The sequence below is a fragment of the Dermacentor andersoni genome, chromosome 7 (assembly GCF_023375885.2).
Source record: "Dermacentor andersoni chromosome 7, qqDerAnde1_hic_scaffold, whole genome shotgun sequence".
Lineage (NCBI taxonomy): Eukaryota > Metazoa > Arthropoda > Arachnida > Ixodida > Ixodidae > Dermacentor > Dermacentor andersoni.
The window spans coordinates 146,372,663-146,393,524 of NC_092820.1; the positions used below are offsets into that span (position 1 = coordinate 146,372,663).

The 20,862-nt window shown below is 45.3% G+C and overlaps 1 protein-coding gene across 1 annotated transcript in view; it reads left to right on the plus strand.

The window, feature by feature from the left end:
* Positions 1-429: 429 nt before the first annotated feature.
* bs (serum response factor blistered) overlaps positions 430-20,862 on the plus strand; it is a 28,648-nt gene continuing 8,215 nt past the window's right edge. The window contains exons 1-2 of the mRNA XM_050180848.3: positions 430-1,266; positions 5,363-5,632. Coding sequence (XP_050036805.1) covers positions 952-1,266; positions 5,363-5,632 — 585 coding nt within the window. The 5' untranslated portion in view covers positions 430-951. The remainder of the gene's footprint in view (positions 1,267-5,362; positions 5,633-20,862) is intronic.

Sequence of the window (20,862 nt, forward strand, 5' to 3'; positions counted from 1 at the left end):
GGGGACATAGGGCTGACGTGCGAGAGCATCGAGACGAAAGCCCGCTACGCGCTTCCTCAGTGAAACGCAACTTTAGGCGCTCTGAGGGCGGGAGAGAAAAGCGGGAGAACTTCGGGGGGGAAAAAAGTTTCAGTCCCAATTCCATATTTGGCAGCACGTTCCATATATGGCGACGCTCATTTCCATGTTTGGCAAACCCGTTACGACAGGTGATCTCCAGGGGGCACACCTCCGCTAAGCAGGGACTCCAGCGCTGCCAATCGCGACAGAAATCTAGGTAGGTACACGCGTTTTCGAACCAAACGGCGAGCAGACAGGGCAGTTTTCCCGTCCTTTCGTCGTTTTTTCGACGCGAGCGTGAAATTCGCCCCATGTGCCGCACTACTTTTAGCGGCGGAAGCAGACGGGAGCTTCGAGCGCACCGCGGTCGCTTCCCCCCACGCCCATTCGGCGGAGACTTGCGTCGAGTCGTTTCCTGGCGCCGCGCCGATGTCGACGTGCGTAGCGTCTGGGACAAACGGCAGCGCGTCGCGTTCTTCGATTTAGTTTATTCCTCTCATCTTATTTCGCGAGCAAGCAGCGGGCACGTGCGTCGACTCAACGGTGCCAGCCACATCGGAACGACCGAGGAGAAATCACCATCGTCAGTGCGAAGAGTCCGAGCGCGGTTGTTTTTGCGTGGTCGTAGTAGTGGTTGCGGTGGTGTGGTCGTAAAGCGTGTGCGTGGTGTGTGTGTTCAAGCGCGACCCGAAGGCGGCGGGTGAGTGTCGTGGAAAGAAAAAGGCTGGCGGGGTCCGATCATCGGGGGTGTGGGTGCCTCGACTCTCTGTCGCGGCCCGGCGACGACGGCGTTTCGACGGGAGAGCAGTCCGCGGACATGAACCACGGCGGACAGTTCTTCGACCACTGACAGACACGCAAGCGTCCCCCCGAAGTCGTCGTCGCCGCGCTATGATGCAGACGTCGAGCCAGCATGAGGAACTCAAAGCCATGGGATACACGCCTTTCGAGGCGCAACTGGTAGCCGACACGGCCTCGGGTCTGGACGACATCGTCGGTTCGGCCGAGAAGAAGCAATCCGACGAGACCGGCATGACGCTGGACGACATTCTTCTGCAACAGCAGCAGCAGCAGCAACCCAAGAAGGTGCCGCCTCCGAATGGCAAGAAGACCAAGGGACGCGTCAAAATCAAGATGGAATTCATCGACAACAAGCTGCGCCGGTACACGACGTTCAGCAAGCGGAAGACGGGTATCATGAAGAAGGTGAGGGCCGGCCGATCTCGGGTAGTACATACGTCCCGTAGCTGGGCTTCGCCTGGCGTGCATGAAAAGCGAGCGATCCCCCGGACAGGCGGCACCATCTGCCCCTTCGCCCGGCGAATGCGGCCCCTTCCGCCGCCTTAATCCGTTCGTTCACCGCGCAGACGGCACATTGCCGCCGTCTGACATCGGTTCCGGGTGTTTACGACTGCGGTCGCAGCCCGGTATTCGGACGATCGGGGTTTGACGACGCACGTGCAATCGCACGGCGCCCTCCTCCTCCTCCGCAATCCGCCAACGCCGCCGCCGTCTAGTTGGGGGAGGGAGCCTTGCTTCGAGTGCCCCGCCTGCTTTCTTTCATTCCTTTTCTTTTTCTTCTTTTGTTTTTCGTTCTTTCGCATAGCGCAGCTAGCAACGGGACTTCGCCTGGGCTTGGCGCGGCGGAATCCGTGACAAATGACTATGAGAAGTGGGAGGGGGGGAACTCCGCGCACGACGATGAAAATCGGTGTTCGTGAGCTTTAATTTGTTCCGATGAGGCCGCCGGCTACTACCCCCCCCCCCCCCTCCCCTCGATAGAGTCGAGACGACAGGCGGCCCCCAGCTTGGACTGTTGCCCACACCGGCCAAACACCCACGCGTCGAGTGTGCCGTGGGACGGCTCTAGTAGTAGCCCCACTGCCCCCCTTTTCAATTCACTCTGCTGTTAGGGGACTGTGCAGGCGGCGGCCTTTTTTTTCGTCCGGCCGCGGTCCCTGTCGCGATTACTACGATAGGGCCGAAATTAAATTTGCAAGCGTCGCAGAAGCGGAGAAAGCGAATTGCGGCCGCCGTTCTCTCGCATCACGGACGGTCGTGAGAAATGGCTTATACTCTTTAAAGAGGACGCTGGCAGCTGGTATAGCCTTGCGCTGTGGCTCGTTGTAGAAAAGCCGATTTGCCTAACCCTGCAACTTACTCGCATTGAGATGCTTCGATGACTGAGCTTTGAAGGAGCATTGGACGTGCATTTTCGAAGTTGTAGGAATTCTACCACGCGTTTGTCGCACGTAATACATAGACTTATCAAATATAAAGGTCGAGAAGCATAAGACATTTTGGTAGCTGGTCTCGAAATGCCAAACCTGCTGTCATCAACGTTACTGCGACGTCGCGACACAGAGCGAAATTTCGCTGATGCTTAACAGTAATGCTAGGCATTAGGATGTCATTTCTAAAAATACACAAAAGTGCTGTGCCTGCTTCTTCTGGCAGCACTCATACGTGGCATCCACATTGAGGCAGCGTATCATGGTGTCATGACCACTCATGATGCATCCACCACCTGGGTATTGAAACTGGTTTGCAGGAACAAATATTATTGTTCAGATGCTTTCCAATATACTGTGTTCAAAGGTTTAGAGGGTTTGGCCCTTTAATAAAAAAAACAATGACAAGTTTAAGCTTTCGTGACACTACTCCTTTAATTTGAACAGTTCAAGTTATATTTTGCTCTGTGTAAGTAACACTACCACTGAGGCTCGCTATATGGACTATTGTTATCACCTGCTTGCAACAGCTCAAAAGGGGGCTATTCCAACACTCAAATATAAACAGAGAAAAGGGTATATAAAGAACTGTGGGATGTGCAAAGAATTGTTTCGATATATCCAGTAGTTCGATGTAACCAAATTTGCATGTGGCGAGCTTTTGTCCGTCGCTTGATATCCCCAGTTTCATCTGAAAAAAATATCGCCTTTGCAGCCCTCATTGGCTGGAAAAAAGGTTATACTTTTGAAACAGTAAACGAGACTGCTCAGAATTTATGAAATATATGAAGGAGAAATGGGACCATCTCTGTATGTAAAGAAGCTACTTTCACGGCTGCTGGATAAAAAGAAAGGTGCGGCCTGCCGCATCAGGCGGGCTGTAACGGGAGTGAACGTGACAGCCGTAGTCTGCTTCCATGGGCGACGGCATCCGAGCGTGTTCCTGACCCCTTTTCTATGCCAATCCCAGACAACAGTCCCCTCTGGTGGCGCCACGGCATATGACAGAATTTTCGATGAACGCGGCGGGGCGCACTTTTTTTCTTTCTTCTCTTCTTTTATTTTTTATTTTTTCAGCGGCCGTGCTACTTTACAGGAGATTGTGACCTTGCTCACCTAGGTTGAGAAATAGCGAAATATTTTTTTTACCGACTACGACAATGTGGATTGTTTTCTGTAGTTTCCATTGATAAGAGTGCATCCAATTGACTAGCTGCACTTAATGCACACAGTCGTGCGAGTTCAGGTGGAATGTATTAGGAGCTGCAAGCATCATTTGTGAACATATCTGGTGCCAGTTTAGTGCCGCTTACCTGTACTGCGAGTGCGCTACCTTTTTTGCAAGTGCAGCGAATGCTATGAATTTGTTCTGCAGTGATGCTGCACTGATCAAATGGATCGTTAAGTATAGTTCGTGCCTTCTGAACTAGTTCAGAAGATTCAGACAAATTGAATGAACGTCAAAGTGTCATTGCAAGCGAGTGAAATGTGAACATGCTAGGGCTAGCAGGATGCATTTTTGTAACTCGATTTTCGGTACTTCATGCAATGTTGGCATGATTTCGACTTGTACGCTTTAGTCTGAGGCCTATGTCATCTTTGGTGCCCGAATCTGCAGCAGTGTGAATCACACTCGGATAATTATACTTGAAAGCGGTGCTCAGCTTTATACTTTTTTGTTTACATTCAATTTGTCCGCAACGGTATATCGTAAACTCAAATAAATGAAGGTTCCAGTTAATTTCAGTAAATACATACATTTTGGTTGGCTCACCACAATAACCTGGCAAGAGAACAAGAACTTGTGACTGGCAGTCAGCTTCTAGAATCCATATCAAAGCCATTTAGTTACATGGGACCAGAATCACGAAAAGGAAATCCACAAAAGAATAAAAAATTTGTTTTAGCACATATAGCAGGTGCTACCAAGTCATGGCCGGCAGCGTAATGCTATCTTTGAAATAAAAAGTGTACAATCTCTTTGTTCTGCGGGCACAAACATATGGAGCAGGAACTTGAAGGTTAAGGAAGAAGCTTTGACAGAAAGCTAAAAGTCTTGCAACAAGTGATGGAATGGAAAACTATATGTGTAGCCATTTGATGATGATGAGAGGACAGCGATGCAGACAAGTGAGCAAACGAGGGTAGCTGGTATTAGAAAGTTTTAGTTGGGTGTCCGCAACAGCTCTCCATACGCAGGAAACCCGCGGAGGCGACAGCGTACATGTGCAGTATGCAGGAGCACACATGATCTCTTGCATGCGCCCGCACCTTTTCAAAAGCTGCACAGCATCCGCTGCACGCTCTGCAGCCTTTGCAGAACATTCTCGTGTCCACGAGCGTGCATTTTTCAATATTGCTCTGGCTGAAGATGTGACTCTGGCTTGTGATTCGACATTATGGTGGTTGGTATTGGCTATACAGTTTCAGAAGCTGGCATATGGCGGCGCTGAGTAGCATTCTACCGAATCCTGCGCATGCAAGTCGGCAATCCCCCTCTCAACTTTTCCATCCGGCCAACTATTGCCCTTTCGTACAAGTACTATTCGCTACGTACACACGACCTCGCGCGCTGCGTACATAAGTGGTTGCGGACGCCCAACTAAAACTGTCTATTATAGTTGAGGTTAAGAGTGAGGAATGGGAGTTGTGCGAGGCACGTAATGAGTAGGGCAGATAGCGGGTCGTATAGTGGAGTGACAGAATGGGTGATCGGTGCAAAGGGAAAGGGAAGGAAAACACTTAGTGTACAAAGATGCATTTTACATTTATCCTATAGGCTGTGACCCACTGTAGCTGCAAAAACATCTCTTTTATTAATGGGCTTTGAATAGCTGAACATCTGCTATTGTTTGAATGCCTGTATGAGGGTGTGTTTGGAGCGGTGCACGCTAGTTGGTTTGGCATGATGTGGGCTATGGTACTAGTATACGGTGTGTTCTCATTTGTTGTCTCTATGTGATCTGTATCATATGTAACCACGTGTATAAGAAGAAAAAATTGTCTAAAAGGTGTCCCGAAGGTTTGAGGACCACTGTTGTGAACCACCGCGACTGTCGGTCCTGTTTCAGGCATACGAATTGTCCACGCTGACGGGCACCCAGGTGATGTTACTGGTGGCATCAGAGACGGGCCACGTCTACACGTTTGCCACGCGGAAGCTACAGCCGATGATCACGTCCGATGCTGGCAAGGCCTTAATCCAGACGTGCCTCAACTCGCCCGACCCACCTCAGGGAACAACAGGTCCACCAGGGCCGGGACCGGACCAGCGGATGAGCGCCACGGGCTTTGAGGAGACAGACCTCACTTATAGCGTCACGGAGGACAGTGAGAACAAGGTAGGCCACGTTTATTTTTTGTCTCGCAGCTTCAGAAAAGGGAAAATTAGGGCAACTGCAGTGGAGCTTCATTCGGGCTAAATTGGTTATAAGTGAGTACAATATATTTTATCGAAGCACGCTTGACAAATTTATGGGACTGATAATCATCTAACTTTCGTATTAACAGCCTTTAAGACGCACCTAAGCAGACTACACCATGCATTTGGTGGTTAGCAGATGTGATGTGAATCTCGGATCATGGCTTTCGAAATTTTGAGCATGCCACGGGTGCCACCCACTCCCTGAAGTGATACCAAGAAATTGCACTGGTTCTCGGTGTCCTGGGTTTTACATCCTTTCCAGCAATCAGTAATGGCAACAATGTTATCTCTATGTCCATCTGTTATCAATGTTATCTCTCTCTAAAAATGTCTAATTTTGCCAGCTTCTCATGACGCATCCCCTCATATTCAAAACAAAAAAAAATTGCCTAGTGATTGCCCTATATCTGCATTAAAACTCAGTAAAGAATTCCATTGTAACTGGCCTATAAGTTAAGCTGGATAGATAGATCACACTTCTGAGATACCGAATAAGTCAGTCTTGACAAGCCAGGTAGGATGCAAGAACTAAAGACAGGCAATGATAATACTGGCGACTTGAAATGCCCCACAACAATTCCTATTGGCGTCATGTTTGGCAGTTTTTTGCTCGGTGCAAGTTATTAACAAAGAAGCACCGTATAGCATTAGGAAGTATTAAACACTATTACTGCCATAAAAATGACGTAGATATGCTAGAAAGTACACCTTGAAATCTGAATGGACACTGTTGGTGGCACAGTTTGGATATAAAATTAAAAAGTAAGAGTTTGGCCGTCATTTCCACAGCTAACCATAAGCCTCCTTCAGACACAAAGAAGTGCAAACAGATATGTGAACAGAAAAGGATCTACAGGTTTGAAGTAGTTTTAGCGCTTTCCTGCTTAACACACATTGCTACATACCAAGATGGGTCAGTGGCCACGGCATTCTACTGTTGGGCACAAGGACGTGGGTTTGACTCCCAGCAGGCGTGGCCGCGTTCTGGTAAGGGCAGAATACCAAAAACAAGTGCACCAAGCTTCAGGCGCGCTCCAAAAACAGTACAGTTGGTCAAAATTAATATGGAGCCCTGCAGTAGCACCATCTCTCATAGCTTGTGTGCCGATTCGGGACACTCAATCAATCAAACTAATTGCTTTTGTCACTTCCAGAAAATGGCTGGAAATGTGATGAACTTGTAAGACAGCTTTGGATGGGGTAGCTACAGGAATGCAAACCACAAGTTTTACCTGTGTGAAAATCCTGTCGTTGGTTAGGCAAGCCGGGAAGCACTTGTATCTTAGATGTGGACTTGCACGTGAGTGCCTCCACTACATGATTATTTAATCATTTCTATTGTTTGTCTCGTAATATACATGGACTGTGTGCCATAAATGCACTTGAGCCACACTTGGTGAGCTCGAAAAACGATGAACTCTGTAGTGCTTATAAGTCTCAGAGTACATGTGCAAAGCCTTGGAGGCTTGTCCTCTCTGCACTGTACCGCACAGGCCGTAGCACAAGCAGTCTTTCAACCAAGACAATATTGTCATGTTGTAGTGATCGTGAAGAGCCAAACGCTGCCAAAAGTGTGAGTTAGGAGTCTAAGTCTCTTCACCGTACAAACTTGTGACCAGAAAGACGAGCAACATTCAAACAATGATGATAGTGGCATGCTAATGTCATCGAATCTAAGCTCCCAGGTCAAGTCTGTCCACTAATTATATATGTCGTCCTGCAAATTCCAGAGTAACCGCTGGTGCTCACATACACTTGAAATTGTGCACTATTCATGAAATGCAAGCAGTTTGGTTGGATTTAGATATACATTTAGGTGGATATGTTTAGATAGAAATGGCAACAGCATTAAAGAAATTTGGGGTGCAGTAGGCAACTTGCACCTAGCGATGTTGCTTATACAGATCGTTAAGTTTTGCACCCGTCACATAACTTGCATTGTCTGCGTATCTATGAAAGTGACACAACCAGGGGGGAGGCAGACCCACTACCTTAAAATGTGGCTGGCCCTTCATTGGCAGCATGTCATCACCTTCACCGTAGGGACTAGAAGTTATCTAAGTTTCTTCCAATACAAATAAATTGTTACATTACTCTGACCTGTAAGTGAAGCTTTGTTTGCTTAATAGCATTAATTGTCAGCAGAGCACCTTGCTGATATTGTGAACATATTCTTAACTCTTTCCCCATGGACATGTTGCCTGGCTCATCAATTTTCGATGAAATACAGGTGACACACAGTGACCATCAATACACGTCCTTTCGTGCCTCAGTCCAGAGGACATTTGCTGCTTGTTTGAGGCTTGCTGACATGAGCATTGCAATGTGCGATAAGCGTTGCAGATGGCATCTAAACAGATAGTTTTTTGTTGCTGCTGGCCATTTAGTTTTCTTTTTTCTTCTTTCTTTTTTAATCGATTAGCATCATGTGGTTTACAAATTTCTTCCAAAGTCCTTTCAATACTAAAAGCTTTAAGCTGACATCCTTGTACTGTGGCCACCCTAATTTCCGATGATTCTACAAATAGCACATTCCCCGGATCTCTGCAGTTGTAAATCGCCCATACCTTCAAACGATGGTTGTATGCTTTCCTTGTAATTTGCGAGCACCTGAGCTCTGTAACAGTCCGCTTTAACAGAGGTTCTCGTTTGTTGACCAGATGTACATGCATGGCAAGCCTTACTTTGTGGTGATGAGCATGGTGTAAATATGCATGAGTAAGCTGACTGTGCACGGCAGTGACGTAGGTTAGAAAAAGGCGTTGCAACATGCAGACTGCGTTGTGGTGTGCCGTTGCTTTGTCATGCGTGCTGCATTGATCAGAGCTTTCATTTTTGCTGGTGTTGTGAGAATGTGATAGACTAACATTAGATACAAGCTTTTTTTTTTTTCGCTCTCTGTAGTGTGGTGCGATCTGCTGTTGTGTTGTGTCACCCATTGTGTCCCATTGGCTGCCAGAAAGTAGTACAACCTCCAGTATAATCTTGTTGATTCATGCCCAGTTCATACAATACCCAGATGTCTTCGTGTGCAAAGGTAACCTCTCTGGTTCTGACCTCAATCTTTGCGTCAACTAGCAAAAATGTCATCATTTCTACTCAAGAATGTTATTCAGGAATACGAGTATGTTAAATAAGAATTAACAGTAACTGTTCCCTAAAGTGGTGCCCAATCATGGTTCAAAAACCTTTTACAATCTGTTACTTTTGCATGCAGCCATGTGTGCATTATGTGGTCACAATGGAAAACATTGAATGTGTCTTATTAAAATCATACAATTTTGGTTTTGTGCTTCTTTCTTGCCTCTAAGCATATCAGCTAGATTCTCTTGACTATGTCTATTCTTGGTAGTTCATTTGGTACAACTTGGTATCTACTGTAATGCCAATTTGTGCAATTTTCTGGGTGCTACTACTGTACTGGTGTATCAGTGACAAAATTAAACCTCCTTGTTGTTCACCCTGAAGCTTTTTATAAACAATTGCATGCCCTCTCTGAATGTCTTGGTTAAGAAAAAGAAGCTTCTGCTTATCATTTCTAGCATCAGAGGTGTTTGTTTTTAGCCATCGAAAAGTGCCCAAAATGCTTTTGTGTACCAGAAGGCTGTTTTTGCAGTGGTTCTCTTACGATTCCTCTCCTTCTAGTCAGTCACCGTCACTGGCCTTCGCTGGCACACTTCCAAAACGTCGCTGATGCCCGTCTGCCGCACAGACGGTGTCGTGGACACACACACTTGCCGCAGCTGTCGCTGGAGGAATCGCAAGAAAATCACAGCGAGAATAACCTGCTTGGTCTGGTTTTTCCAGGGCCCATGTGCAGCTACTTAAAGGGACAGTAAGAAGAAATACCGAGTTAAGCTAGAATCATAAATTAATACTGCTGTAATATCATAAAGGTTAGTCTTATCGTGATCTGAGGCAATATTTGTGTTATGTAATTTCTTTTTCTTTTTCTTTTTGCAATTCTGTTCATTTTTACTACCCATTCCTGGCGATAGCGAAGGCTTGGAATCATGCAAGCCAGTGACAAAGAGCTAAAAGAATGGGACTTAAAAAAATTATTATGTAACAAGTGACTCCAACTTGCTGGGTTCTGATTGACCAAATAAGAGGGATGAATTACGAATAACTATGCTGAATTCGAGAGTAAGCAAGGGGACTCTGGGCAACATTCGGTAACTTTTCCTGCGCAGGAGATATGGATAGAAATCACAATGTTCCAGAATATATGACACCATCTGACATCGTCAGCACTATGGTTGGTTTGTAAAATTCAGAAAGGGGAGCCTGTTTTTCATTTTCCGTGCCAGAAATTGGCCTTTCACTTAACTACCACCAAAGAAATTCAGATAGGGTTTCTTTAAGAGTGTATAGTGTGAATTGCATTTGTCCACAGTGGTCAGTTGGCCAATTCAGTTACCAAATATTGCAAAGAAAACCATGGGGCGATGCCACAATAAGACCATGCATGGTCACGCTGCATTTTCAATCGATGTATTATAGAACAAACATGTGGAACCCAACAGCGAACATCCACGGCCAGCCACTCGACCACACCAGATAAGTCTGACTTTGCACTGTACTCAACCAGTCTAAATTTAACTGGTATTTCTTGCTAGTGCCCCTTTAAATAATAACAGGAAGAGAGCCACCCTACCCCCCCATTCACTCCATCGCCCTTGTTACAGCTGTCCCAGGCGCCGGCGCTCGTGCAGTTCCCCGAATTCGGCAGCCAGAAATTGCCTCCATTTTTCATGATCTGACTGCGAGGGAGCAAAAGCATCATGACTGCATCCTCCCCTCCCTCCTCCTTTCCCACCTGGGCGCCCTGAATAACAACAGGACTTCGGCTGTTTGAGTTTGAACCAAACAAAAACAATCTACGTGCAATCCTGTTGTTGTGGTGTGTGTGTGTGTTTGTGTGCACGCGTGTGGGAACTCTTTGGCTGCCTGCCTGCCTGCACCTTGCGAAGCTCCCTTGGCTGCCGGAGAGACAGTCAACATTTGTGACACGAATACTGCCCGTAGACAAAAGAAAGAAAGATGTTTACACTACAGTGCCAAACCTGCAGAGATGACAACGCTGTTATATTTTTTTTTACATGTGTTAAAAGGTTGTGCAAATCGTGTCTTCTCCTTTGCGCTTTTATCCTTTTACTTTTGCCAATGCGATGTGTAGTTAGTAAATTAACGCAAGCAAAGCTTTTATTTTTTGTCAGATATGTATATGTTGCACAATGCAGTGCAAACGAGAAGAATGGGGGTTAATTGAGGGGCCCGTTTTTTATTAATCATATAAGAAGCCAACCAACATTGACACCAAGGACAACATAGGGGAAATTACTTGTACTTTCTAAATGAATTAAAGAAATTATAAATTAATGGAAATGAAAGTGGATGAAAAAAACAACTTGCCGCAGGTGGGGAACGATCCCATGTCTTTGCATTACTTTTGCGATGCTCTACCAATTGGGCTACCACGACGCCGTTTCCCCATCCACTTTCTTGGGTATTTGTTTCCTACTAGAACCCTGGGAGTGTTAGCCAGCGCCACCACTCACAAACCTTGGCGGCGAATGTGGAAAATCTTTTCTGCCACAGGCGTCACGAGTGTGTGATCGTTTTGGGTGAAGGCAACTGGTCAATTGGTGGATCACCGCACATGTAATGCGAAGACGTGGGATCATTCCCCATCTACGGCAAGTTGTTTTTTCATCCACTTTCATTTCCGTTAATTTATCCTTTCTTTAATTCATTTAGTAAGTACAAGTAATTTCCCCTATGTTGTCCTTCGTATCAATGTTTGTTGGCTTCTTATAAAATGCAGTGTATACCAACAGAACATTAAACTTTACAGGCAACATTCATTCTGCATAAAGTTTTGTGTAAAGGAGGAAAAAACAATATAATCTCCTGTAGGTTAAGTCTATCCTCTTTGCACCTTGCAATAATTAAAGAGCAAAAGAAGCTCTTGTATGATAATTATTGCATGAGTTTAGCATGTAAGAAACCTAAATATAACAAATTATAGAATATAATGAAAATCTAAAATGTTTGTCACTGATATTAATGGGTAACAAATATCAGATATAACGGAGGTATTTTTGCTTCAGATGCGACTTCATTATAATGAAGTTCGATTCTAGTTTGCCGATGCAAGTTGCATAAACAAAAGGGTGTAGGAGCTACATAAAAAATGAATGACAGATTTTAGAATGCCAAATAATGTCATTGCATCAGGTCTGACAATCCTAGCTTGGCAGTTACAAAAAGTAAAATGATCCATCACATCAACGATTTCATTATATTGAAGTTAGTTGCATTGATGCTTAAATGTACTGCTATTAAGAAAAATGGCTTTCTGAGGTTCACCTCGCCTTACGATTAACGTCACTGAATGTGGTAAACTAACAAGTCGTTCAATGTCATTGGCAAAGGCCTTTATCCTTGAGTGGTCTTAACTGGGACAATGATAATGATCAAACGTTCACATAAAATGTATGCCTTATCTAGCTGACCCAGCTTCTGCCAATGCTTGTGGCCTACACTGCATACTTCTGTCACCTTCAAAAGAATGTTATGTCAGGCAAGGTCGATTGCCAATGAACTTCCACTAAATATCATGATCTGTTGCTGTTACAGCAATGTGATAATGAAGGAGTGACTAGATTGTTCTTTTTTTTTTTAACTTTGCCTGTGACTGAATGAACAAGTTTATGTGTCAAGCTGGCCTTGACATTGTTTGTTTGCACATTTGTTCGCTTGCTGCATGTGTAACAACCAAGTCTTATATGTGCCTTTTTTATATATATATATATGATTTTACCTAGCCCCTGGTGCAGCCTTGATCACCAGAAGCTTCTGTGTATAGTACAAGTATGTGCGTAATCTTTGATGCATAGTAGGCACGATTAAATTCAACTGATTAAACTTTTTTTTTTGCTAGCAAATTGCTTTAAAAAAGCCAGTGATAATGTAGTGATTCCATTTCAATTATTTTCCTTTTCACATTTCGTCACTGTGGTCCAAAGAGCGCTCCACTATGTTACCACCAAGATAAGCCAGTCGTGGGTGGTAGATGATAACAAAGAACTAGAATCAAGCAAAATGAATCCTTATATTTTACAGGACCATTATTGCTGTGTCGTTTTTTTTTTTTTCCTGAGTTGTGTTTCACCAAGAATCCTTAGAGTTCAGTAAAAGATGAAGTAACGAAAGTCGTACCTATTGCTGAAACAGCTTTGTTTTTCACTGCTGCTATATTGTGCGGTGTAGCATGTTTTTGCATGTGACTGTTGTGCTTGCGGACTGTACTTATGCAAATTTGACATTGTCACCTTTGTTTCAGTTGCTGAATTTTCGCACTGTGACCGAGCGTACAGCCTTCCGCAGCATACTTAACACAGTTGTGTGTCCAGTTTTGACTCAGTGTTTACTGCACTTGAAACTTGAGTTTTGCGGTGCGAGCACCACTTAAGACTAAGGCTCGGTCTAATAAAAGCCTCACTCTGATGCATCTCTGGCACATTTTCACAAGGAGGAGTCTTTGTGCTCTTGCCCTGTCTGATAGAACTTGTGTGAAGTGTAGCGACGCTCGTCTGGGCAAGCAGCCGAAACAATTGCAATGAAACGTGTTGCATTTAAAACAAGATATTATATTCTAGTGCCCACCTGCTGCAATGGCTTGGTGTATGTGGCACTCTGCTGCTGATTGCCAGTTTGTGGGTTCGATACCCATTGGCGGCAGCCGCTTCTGATGAGGGTGAAATGCAAGAAGGCTCGCGTGCTTACTTTTAGGCATACATAAAAGAACCCAAGGCAGTCAAAATTCCCTCCACTATGCCTCACCCATTGTGCAGATTTGGGACAATCCCCACAACTGAATTTTGAAGCGCCAAGAGTGATGGAATGAAGATTGCTAGGCATAATGTTAAGAGACAGAAAGAGAGCAGTTTGGATCAGAGAGCAAACGGGTATAGATGATATTCTAATTGACATCAAGAGAAAAAAATGGAGCTGGGCAGGTCATGTAATGCACCGGTTAGATAACCATTGGACCATTAGGGTTACAGAATGGGTACCAAGAGAAGGGAAACGCAGTCGAGGACAACAGAAGACTAGGTAGAGCGATGAAATTGGGAAATTCATGATCGCTAGTTGGAATCGGTTAGCACAGGACAGGGGTAATGGGAGATCGCAGGGAGAGGTCATCGTCCTGCAGTGGATATAAAACTAAAACAGGCTGATGATGATGGTTTTCTGAAGTAGACAATGTTTGTAGGTTACACAGGCATTTTAAGAAAACTGCTAAATTTTAGTTGGTGTGTATGCCACAGTGATGACCCAGAAGAAATCTTATAATTCAGAAGAAAAAAAATTCTGTGCATCTTCTATAAAATGTTGAGCAATCGCATGGTACCCACACACTCAGTGCGACAAATTCCAATGAAATCAATTTAGCTTTTACCTAAAATGGGCATGCATACTCTCTAAAAGCAGTTTGCACCCTTTAGTGCATATCACCATAATCCATCTTGCATGCCTTTCCTTTCTTTAATGCTGCATGCCTGGTACTTCACAAATGCCATCCACGTTATCAGTGTGGCATAGCATTCTTGACAGGAAGGCAGTGAATGCAGATGTTTAAAGAAGGGAAACAAGCAAGACAGATGATTATTGTTGCGAGACAAAGATAAGCCCCAAATGATGTAAACTGATTTTGGCTTCTAGCGCGAAGTGGGGATATAAAAGATGTAAAAGGGGGATGTAAACTGTTCTTTTCTTTCTGTATTTTCTTTTCCTTCTTTTTGAGAGTGTAGGAAGGGCAAGAGCAGAAGCTTCCATGTGGCGGAAGGCTGTAGAGCAAAAGTTTGCATTAGAGTATGTTGCATTTGGAATGTTGCCTGATTCGTTGTTACCACTGGTGTGTGATTGGTGACGACTAGTTTTGAGCATGCAATGAAACCTGTGACCTAAAAAATTTTTGTGCACCGCCGACTGCAGGCCTCTTTACAAGCAAAGCCTTTGTTGAACCTGTTGTGATTAGTTGTTGATTATAATTATTTATGTAGGCACAAAGCAAATATAGATGAAAATTAATTGCATATGCGTTGAGTGCTTCTTATTCCACACTACCACTATAGGCATGCCTACCTGATGACTGTTTTCATCTTGGAAGTTTGTTGCTGCAAGCAGCAGGTTGTCACATGTCTGTTAACTTTGTATAGAAAGTGCAAACACACTGTAGAAGCATTTTATAAAGAAGTAATGCACATAAAGAAAAAGTTAAGGATGGCAAGAAAGGTGACAGACAAGCACTGACTTCCAATCAGTCGTTTTATTTGATTGGAACTTGGTTTATACATATGCGTGATCATTTTGATAAGTAAAGAGTAAAGGAACAAAATCGAAGGCAACTAATTGAAACCAACATATTGCTTTCTTTTAACTTAAAACTCTGCACGTAAATACTGGTAGCAACATCACGCATGTACAAACCATGTTTCCTGAATCTAAGGTGGCTTTGGCATTCAGTGCTTGTCTTATTCCGTGCACTCGCCATTACTGTCAGATGTGCACTGTTTTCACTTTATAAGCTACTGACTAGCGCAAGCCTACACCATTATACCAGATTTTTGTTTTTGATCTATCGTTAGGTTTGAAACAAGACATTTAAATGTGTGGTAGACTGCACCATTTTCTCACTTCAGCTTGATTACTTCAACAGGTGGTCATTACTTGTGTGATTAGTCAGTGTGATATCATGTAGGTAAAAAATTGTTTACTGAAATCTTTCTGATGGCACACACTCTCGTTGATTCCAGCTAAAGAGACATGAGAATTAAGCTATTGCCAATGTGGCTGATTGCTACAGTGTCATGAGAGCATTTTCATGTTTTATATACTCTTGCAATTCAGGCTTGTAAGCTCTGAAGATTCACATTGGTCGAAATGACACAACATATCTTTCACATAGCGACTCAATTCCTTCTAATATGTCAAACTTTTTTGTTGTTGCTTTTAACTTGGTGGCTACAGTACAAGCGTGTTTCAAATACAGTTGCGTGTGTGCATGTAATGCATATGCCATCATGCCTGAAATCACTGTCCCAAAAATGTCAAGCTAGCAGCTGATTTGTGAAATTTAATTGTGCTAACGCAGTTAAGTTAACTTTAAGAGTAGCAACATTAGCCAAAAGCAGGCTACTTTAATGCCTTGTGCTTTGATCATGCTTAAAAAGTTTAATACAGATGGGCTCAAGGATTGAAACTGTCTGTGCGGCAGTGGTGTATGTAAATGAGAGAGGTTTGAACAGTGCCACTATATAGTGGCGTAGGAGTGTGACATTAAACCAGCACTTCTAAGGGGAAGATAAATTTCGTGTTATATGGGTTTCAAGGATTGAGTGCGGGTTGTTGATTTTCAGAGCTACTGTTTCTAGGTAAGTCTAATGGTTTCGGCACGGACAGGTGCGTGCAACCGGCGCCGGCACGGTGATATACAGCTCGGCCGCATCAGTATAGCGTGTCGCGCGCGATTCTTGGCGCAAGCGCCAAGTTTACTTTCACGCCAGCAACACGTGCAACGTGGGTGGCGACGCCGTCGCACTTCGTAACCGACAGGTTCCGGGCGGGAAAAAACATCGAGGGAACCGCTGGTGCTAAGTCCAACGTTTGCATAAGCCTAGACGCAGATTGAACGTAAATGTGTCAACCCACCCTACGTACGTGCCCCGTAACTTCGCGCCGTTCTTGGAAACTGGCAATTTCTCCGCGCTGAGGTGCTTCAGAAAGTAGCAGCACTGTTCCCAGATTAAAACCGTGTTCTGTGGTGAAAGCGACCGTTTTACTAGCTGCGCTGGCTGAGCGTTCCAGGTGCATCCGCATAGTCGTCTGCTCTAGATAACCGCAAGCAGACGACGCTCCGCAGGCTTGCGGTACGTGTCCCCAAATATTGTTCAACTATTACGCGTTTTGTACTATAAACAGTGTTTTAAACGGGTATACAAACACATAGCAGTTTGAATACGAGTCGTTCGGTGCTAATGTGCGGAAGAAACGGTGCCATCCGAAATAAAAGAGTGTCACGATGGTGTCGGGGCGCGATAGGCACTGGACAGAAAGATTGCTTACGTTTTAGGGACAGACGCGGTTGCCTGTTCGTCTTTCACTGAACACGTGTCGGCGAAACCGCCGGAACGTGCCCTGGCACATGCTCGACCGTATTTCGTGCTCTACTATCTGCTGCGTATTATAGTGGAAACCACAGAATAAAGAACCAACTTGTGGAAAGGATTTTTTATCGGCGCCACCTGATCGGTACAGAAAAAAATAGTGCGGACGACTTGCGTCGAAATTTGTTCCGCTGCAGAAAACTTTCGACATCAAAGCGGCCTGGCGTGAACAACTCCAGTGGATGAAGACATTTCGTTTGCTAAATAGCGAAAAGTTGCTTGTGATTCCGCATTTTTTCCCCCCTCTCTGCGAGCAGTCACGTCTGGTCTCTGTAGTGTAGTCATCCGCACCGGGTGCGTGCTCGTGTGCTGCCGCGGGGAGGCCCGCGGAGACGACGGCAGCATCAGCAAGCAGGGTTTGGCTTCAAAAGGAGGCCGTTCTAAGTATGGGCTTCGGCGGGGGAACCTCCTCCAGGACAAACTTGGCGCTCTCCCCGACCCGGATTTGGAAACTGCCCCCACAAATGCGCGCCAAGCTATATACAGACCCAGCGCTGCCAACCCCCTTCCTTCAGGAGACCGCGGCTCGCTGCATACGCGCGTGCCGCTGTCCTAAGCTGCGGCGTAGTTTTTTGATACGCGGACCCCCGAGCAACGGTGCGCGGGGCCTAGATGCCGCTGCTGCGTCATCTGCCGGCTGCCAGACTTCTAGCCGTGCGCGGTTCCCGTTTCTGTCCCCCTTCAGATTTTATCTATTTCGTTTCCTCCCTTCTGCGTCCTCGTTTACGACGTGTTTTTTCATACAATGAGGACGTGGTAGCTGTTTAGCGAGCGCGGGAAAACGTATAAACACGTCCACCCGCCGTAACCGTAGCGTAGCGGCGGGTTATGTAATCTAGAGCATGCAGGGCGCTAGCTCGGTCAAATAGCAGACTAAACCGTGCATGTCAGCCCGCGTTCTGCGGTTCACAGCTGGGAGAGCGTAAAGTCACTCAAAAATTCGATCTTTAGAGGTTTTTATTTGCCTTTATGAAAATAGCTGCCACTAAGTACACACAATGTTGAATTATTTAAAGACCCTGCTCTTTGTCTTTCTTCTTCAATGTCGGCACAATTTCCAAAGGACAAGAGCTGTAAAGTTATATGTGCGGACAAGGAAGCTTAAAAGTGGTAACTGGTAGTAACTCTCAAATTTTATGCTAACACCGCGATCTTACATGCGCGCCAAACATCGGAATGGACAGGGTTTGAAGTGCAACTATAATGCGTCTACTTAATTTTACTTCAATGAATTGCATCAGGTACCTTGGCCTGCCTCTGCGGCGTAGTATAATGGACCAACACAGATGAGAGGACCAAGAAAAAGGTGAACATGGGTGCCTGTACAAAATGCGCGCCATATGGTGTTTGTTTATATACGCACACCTGGGCCAGCTTAAACAGTGTGGATCGAACCGCCGTCGGTTTATTTTTTATTTCCTTCTTTCCCGCCCCCCCTTTTTTTTGAGACCCACAATTGGAGATTTCCCGGTATCACGTGGCGGCTGCGGAACAAAATAAGCCCAATAGTGTGCTAATTCTTCAGTGGGGGTATTCTGTAAGAGTCCACCTAGTGGACTGTCCATTTCAGCTGCTGCTGATTGGATACAGCTGTACGAGCAAGGAGGAGAGGTGCAGCCCTAGCCAATCAGCAGCGCCCGAAATGGACAGTTCACTAGGTGGACTCTTACAGAATACCTCCCCCCCTCCCCCGAGGTGTAGTTCGATAAAACGCCGATCAGGGCAAGTGATTACGTGCTGCCTGGGCTGACGTCCGGCATTGGTTGTTGTCACTGTCGAACTTTGCGTGTGAAGGCTGACTGCGGAACTGCTACAAGTTTCACCCCCTCCCTTCCCCCATCCTTATCCCCCTACCATCTACCTGTAGGCCAGAGGACCATCCTTTCAATTTAAGGTTCACTCACCCACTCACATTATAACTGAGCCGCTGAGCCGGGCTCCCTAAAGGGTTGCAGAAAATGCCCTCTTCCTATTCACAATGACTCTCTCTCATTGTAACTGACATCCACTGTCATTGATTCTTTGTCAAAAAATAAATAAAGCATTATCTTTGTTGCATTGTCTTTAAGATATATTGTATCATCTTCCTTAAAGAAAGCTAATATATAAGGACTGTTGACAATTTGCATGCACCAATAGTAACAGTGGGGGGGAAAAAGTCCGGGAAACAGCAGCTTTCACTCTTTCAAAAGTTTGCGCCCATTGGGGCTTCTCTTGTCCCACAACAATAGCCGTCATCTTGCCCTCATTTCCTTTCGTTAACGCTGCGCGCCCGGTAGTTCCAGGTCACGAACGGCATGCGTGTTATCAATGCGACTTAGCATTCCCAACAAGAAAGTCGCGAACACAGTTTTCAAGAAAGGAAACGCAAGCAAGGCAGACGATGATTATTGTTGTGGGACAAGATGTGCCCCAAGGGGTACAAATTTTTTAAGAGTGTACATTTAAACTATTTCAAGTATGTCAGTTTAAAGTGCATTGCTTGATTTCGGGCACAGGAAGCAAACAGTTGTTATTGGAAGCAAATTGCATGCACGAGGAATGGGGAGGCCAGTTGTCCTCTAGTTTAAGATTACGTTTTATATTGATGAATTTGTGCGCATTAAAATACCTAGTGAGTATTAGTGAAAATTTTTGCACAGATACTATATGTTGTGAGTACGAAGAAGTGGCGATACATTAGCCATAGGGCTGCTGAATGTTTTAATGTGCAGTGCTTGTTTTTGAATATGCTGCAATGAGCTTAAGTGTTAGGAGTAAGTATTACCAGAGGAGGAAATGCAATAATTAATGCGACTATGAAGAAAGGCATAAGCGAACTTTAAGAGTACCCCCCTAGTGCCATAGACTACTTTCTTTGCTAATGAAGCGATGTGCATGTAAAATTTTATACATTTATCCAATCAACCCCTTAAAGCTTAGCGTGGAACAATATTGTTGCCACTACATATACAGGGACTTCCAGTGACATTCATTCGTGGAGATGTGAAAATTACAGGGCAAGATTTTTTTTAGTATCTAGGTCGATTCCTTCAACAGCAGTTTAATATACAGTGAACTCTAGTTAGGACGAACTATGTTAAGCCGAATTCACGCTTATATAACAAACAACATGGGAACGTTTGTTTGGTTTTCCATAGACCCGATGCAAAAAAAAAAAGTCCACTTAGGACGAACCGTCTCAGACATACTCTTCAGTTAAGTCGAACATTGAGAGTGACAACCACCCCTACTGCTACCGATCCTGGAGGCTAGGGTGCCTCGATGTGCTGCGCCCAAGGGTGCATACATCGAGGCACCCTTCTCTTGGGCGCAGCGCATCAAGGCACCCTTCTGGAGGCCTGCAGTGCACATCGTCCGTGGACAGAGGCGAAAACAAGAGGAGGAAACAAAAAACAGTGACGTTTCACTTCGTGAACGTGGGTGACACGCAAGCGTATGGGTGCTACAGCACACACGAAGCTATCAGCCCTCGGTGCGCCTGAGGGTTGCCGGAGTAGAATGCCGCTTTGTAAACATTCGCTTACTAGCTAGGTTGAGAAGCATGGTGTCAGCGTGCACAGTCAAACATGACCACATAACACTCAATGACCGTGTACGCTCACTGTCAAAATGCTGTTGTGAGGAATCGCGGCAGCAGCAGCGAGCGAAGTGACCTCTGTGCTGCCCATCGCTTCAACGCAAACTGAGCAGCGAGAATACAGTGCATGCAAATCTACGAGCCATCGGCCCAACTAGACTGTGCTTTCAGATCGCTTTTAAGATGAAGCCCGCGCGACAACGCGTGGCCGAAGTACAATTCCCCCTCCCCCCTCCCTCCCCTCCCTCGGTGCCATGCGCGCCACGAGACAAGGCACGTTCCCTTCCCCTTTTCCCTCTTGCACACGCAAGATTGAGCCGCCATCGTCAGCTC